The sequence below is a fragment of the Trichomonas vaginalis genome, chromosome IV (assembly GCF_026262505.1).
Source record: "Trichomonas vaginalis G3 chromosome IV, whole genome shotgun sequence".
In the NCBI taxonomy this organism is placed as follows: domain Eukaryota; phylum Parabasalia; order Trichomonadida; family Trichomonadidae; genus Trichomonas; species Trichomonas vaginalis.
Genome location: NC_067206.1, coordinates 8390875 through 8394979, shown reverse-complemented (window position 1 = coordinate 8394979; position 4105 = coordinate 8390875). Strand labels below are relative to the sequence as shown.

General features: G+C 28.6%; 1 protein-coding gene across 1 annotated transcript, besides 3 other annotated features; it reads right to left on the bottom strand.

The window, feature by feature from the left end:
• Positions 1 to 237: 237 nt before the first annotated feature.
• Positions 238 to 576, bottom strand: TVAGG3_0052050 (uncharacterized protein; the record flags this gene model as incomplete). The annotated part of the gene is made up of 1 exon (XM_051221074.1): positions 238 to 576. One exon carries the CDS (start codon positions 574 to 576, stop codon positions 238 to 240), a length of 339 nt encoding a protein of 112 aa, XP_051106060.1.
• Positions 577 to 1776: 1200 nt separating this feature from the next.
• Positions 1777 to 1814: a mobile genetic element.
• Positions 1777 to 1814: a terminal%2Cinverted (terminal inverted repeat of Banshee-A3 transposon ID:TVAGG3_0052040).
• A 601-nt stretch (positions 1815 to 2415) lies between these two features.
• Positions 2416 to 3474: a mobile genetic element.
• Positions 3475 to 4105: the final 631 nt, after the last annotated feature.

Sequence of the window (4105 nt, the reverse complement as noted above, 5' to 3'; positions counted from 1 at the left end):
ACTAGTAACAAGCACAAATTCATGCTCTTCTTTGGTTAAAGGAGGGTTGCTTTCAGTGCAGATAACTTTGTAACGCTTTGATGAAGCAGAGATGTTTCATAAATACTCCACTTATTCCATGGATCAATTCCTGCCGTATACTGAAATTAATGTAAGAAGTTAGCAACTGTTGCTGTGTTACAGTACTTTGCTCGTTTTTCCTCATTTTCTTTTGAGCTTTTGATCTCAATGTTGAGATCAGAGCAAACTCTGTTTAACCATGATCTTGAGGGGAGATATACTTCTAGCGAAGTAAACAATTCTTTTTCCTCTTGTTGGAAATTCGTCTGGATGAACAAGGCCAGCTAGATATAAAGCTCTGCTGTATCTATACTCCAGTAATTCGTAGGCAATCTGATAAGCTTCGATTACCTTTTCACATGCAAGACCTTTTGCTCTTTGATTGATTTCACCATAAAAATCAAGTAATTCGACCTCTGAAAGATACGATGGTTCTCCACCATTACATGTGGTTGTCCATACATTTTCCGCAATTGTATGTCGCAACTCTGCAGTTATTGAATCATCGCGTTCCATGTGAAATTCATCTTTGTTATCAGTGTAGCACTTTTTGTTTAGTCTTCTTTTGAAGATTTTACGTTGAATACGAGACAAAACTGCTTTTTCTCAATGAAGTTTACATTTGGCTTTAATGTAATTAAGACTTTTCATGTCACTTTTTGTAAAGTTCATTTTCGGTACGGAACAAATGCATATATTAATGCATTAATTCTAAATGTAATAAATTTTGTATCTTTGAAAATTTCAAAGTTAAAAAAAATTGGACTAATATTATTCGTCTTCAAATGTACTATGCAAATTAAAGTTTTTGGGCTATGGATTCTGTGGGATAAGATTATTGAAATTTTGGATGTTCCTCGAATTGGCCAGAGATTCGAGTGTCAATGCCTTGTTCCATAACATAGTAATTGTGTTTGTGACTGAGCATATTTTTTTCTAAAATATAGAGATTAAAATTGTAAAAATCTTCATTTAAGGAGTTCCTGTTAAATGATTGTGACTTGATTATATTTGTGTCGTTTTTGGTAGTCTCTTTATTCGATTTTGATGAATTTATGTTCGAAATTCGGTATTTAACTAATAAGATTCAGAGTAAAACACTGGAAATCGGATATTCTCTATGCCAATGAACTGGACAATCTGTGTGTTTGGGAGGTGAAATTCCAAATTTTTTTGAAATCCCGAAAATGAAGATCAACCCTTTATTTTTGATTAAGATATTTTACAATTTCAGATTTTTTTGAATACTTTTGATTCGGTTTTGTTAAAAGCATATCAGCTAACTTGTTTTAAAAATCACATATTTTTATGTGGTAAGACGAAATGATGGAAGTGAGGCATATCTCAATATTTTCACCAGATCTTCAGGCATTTAGCATGGATATATAATTGTTATCATGATTTGTATTTAGTAATATTATTTAATCCAACTTATCAAAGCTAAACAAGATAAGAAATGCGTTTTAATTTTTTTTTCAAACAAAATTGAACAAAAAATACACTTAGAAGATATATTTCTTTAAGTTATTTATAGTAATGGAAATAATATGGTATATCTATCATTAACATATAAGCAGATCATACCTCTCTTGTGCCATGCAATTATGAATTAAGAATTTTGTAAATTCAACTGTATATAATAATCTTTTAATTGAAAAACATCATCAGACCAAGAGATGTTAATCATGTGCATCTAATATAATTGTTTTTGTCTAGTGTTGAAAACAGAAATTCATCAAAAGTGACACCTCAGAAAAGCTATAATATTGAATTTTTGGAACTTTTGATAGAGCACGTTTTTAAATATTAATTAAAGTAAATGTATATTTTGTAAAGATTCTTTTTAATAAAAAATAAAATTTTGAAGAAGAACACAAAATCTTCTGAAAAATAATATCACATAAACTCATATTATTTTCTAATATATAACTATTTTATATAAAAATCAAATTCAATGATCTTAAAAGCGAAGGATAAACCTCAAAATTTACGAATATAATGAGTGGGAATATAATGCTTATCTATCATAAAACCATATGAAATATCAATTTTTGCTTTACGCCTAATTTTTGACGACAATTAGCAAAAAATGTTAAATGTTAACACTCAGTCCATTTGAATATGAAAAATAAAATTGACTTTGATTAAATGTTTTTATTTATCATGCAATTCTTCTTGCGACCAAAGATTTGAATAAAATTTCAAAAAATAAGATAGCTTAAAAATAATATACGGTAGTGTTTACTAATAGATGAATAGTATATAAATTCTATTAAAATGGATTTGATCCAAAAAGATATATAAAATTTGATCATAAATAAAATTGTTTAGAAGTCATTTAAAATGATGTAATTATTCAAATTTTGCTAAAACCCATTCCTCTTTGATATATAACTCCCATTTTTGCATTTCTGGCTCGTACCAAAATTTTGAAACTTCGAATAATTCGTTAGGAGTGTAATTACTATTCGTTTTTGGATTAATATCGAGAGATAAATGTGGTGTATTGTTGTATTTTTCAATGAACTGCTGAACTGAGTCCTTGATTTGTTGAATATCATCCAACTCGTCTGGCAAAAACTTTTCTAAGCTTGGCCACAGGCGCTCCACCTTGCCGTTCTGTCTTGGCATATACGGCAAGGTGTGCTTCCAAACTATTCCGTTTTCCTGCATAACCTGGCCGAATTCACCGCGGTTTTCACCGCCGTTATCGGTCCAGATGCAGTAAGGGATAAACTCCTCTAAAAGTTTTCTTAAAATATTCGCTGTTGAGTTGGAAGACTTGTTTTTCAATAATTTAGTTTTGAGAACTTTACGTGTCATATCATTCAATATGGCAAAGAATGGAAAAGAAACATTACCGTGAAGGTAATGAATATCGCAGTGCCATATCAAATTCTTTGATATGGCACGATATTTGGTAGGTGGATCTGCTGGTTTGTAATCTCTTTTTGAAGATAAACCTGATTCCATCATAAATTTTTCCACTTGATGAGGCTTTATTTTTTGTAAATTGTCAAAAATTTGATCTTTTGTCAAATCTTCTATATTTTCAAATTCTTTTGCAATTTCTTCTTTTTCTTTCTCACAATCGGGATTTTGAACAATATTTTGAAACCTTTTAATCAATAAATAAGTTTTTGAAATTCCTCCTTTATATTGTGAAACACAAGAATTAATTAATTGTTTTTGTTCAAATGTTGGTGGATTTGGTTTTCTGCCGCGACTAACTTTTGGTAATTCGATTTCTTGAAGTTGAAATGCTCTTCTTATTGTATTTTCGGCAACATTCAATTTAATTTTACCATTTTCCAATTCAACTTCCTTTCCCACACTTTTGTAATATTCACCTTCTTCTATTCTTCTTTTAGCTTCAAATAGCCATTCTCTGTTTATAGATTTGGCAGTAGTCATAAAAGTGGTCCTTCTTTTGTGATAAGATTCAAATTTGAATGTGGATGATAAATAAAAATCAAAAATAATTGTTATAATTTAAATGAAGAAGTAATTTAAAACGATTTTATTTATGATCAAATTTTATATATTTTTTTGGATCAAATCCATTTTAATAGAATTTATATACTATTCATCTATTAGTAAACACTACCGTATATTATTTTTAAGCTATCTTATTTTTTGAACTTTTATTCAAATCTTTGGTCGCAAGAAGAATTGCATGATAAATAAAAACATTTAATCAAAGTCAATTTTATTTTTCATATTCAAATGGACTGAGTGTTAACATTTAACATTTTTTGCTAATTGTCGTCAAAAATTAGGCGTAAAGCAAAAATTGATATTTCATATGGTTTTATGATAGATAAGCATTATATTCCCACTCATTATATTCGTAAATTTTGAGGTTTATCCTTCGCTTTTAAGATCATTGAATTTGATTTTTATATAAAATAGTTATATATTAGAAAATAATATGAGTTTATGTGATATTATTTTTCAGAAGATTTCATTCTATATGCCTATGAAAAGTACTCTCAAAACTAACTTTTTCCTAATTATAATTAAATCTAGAATATTGTATTATGCT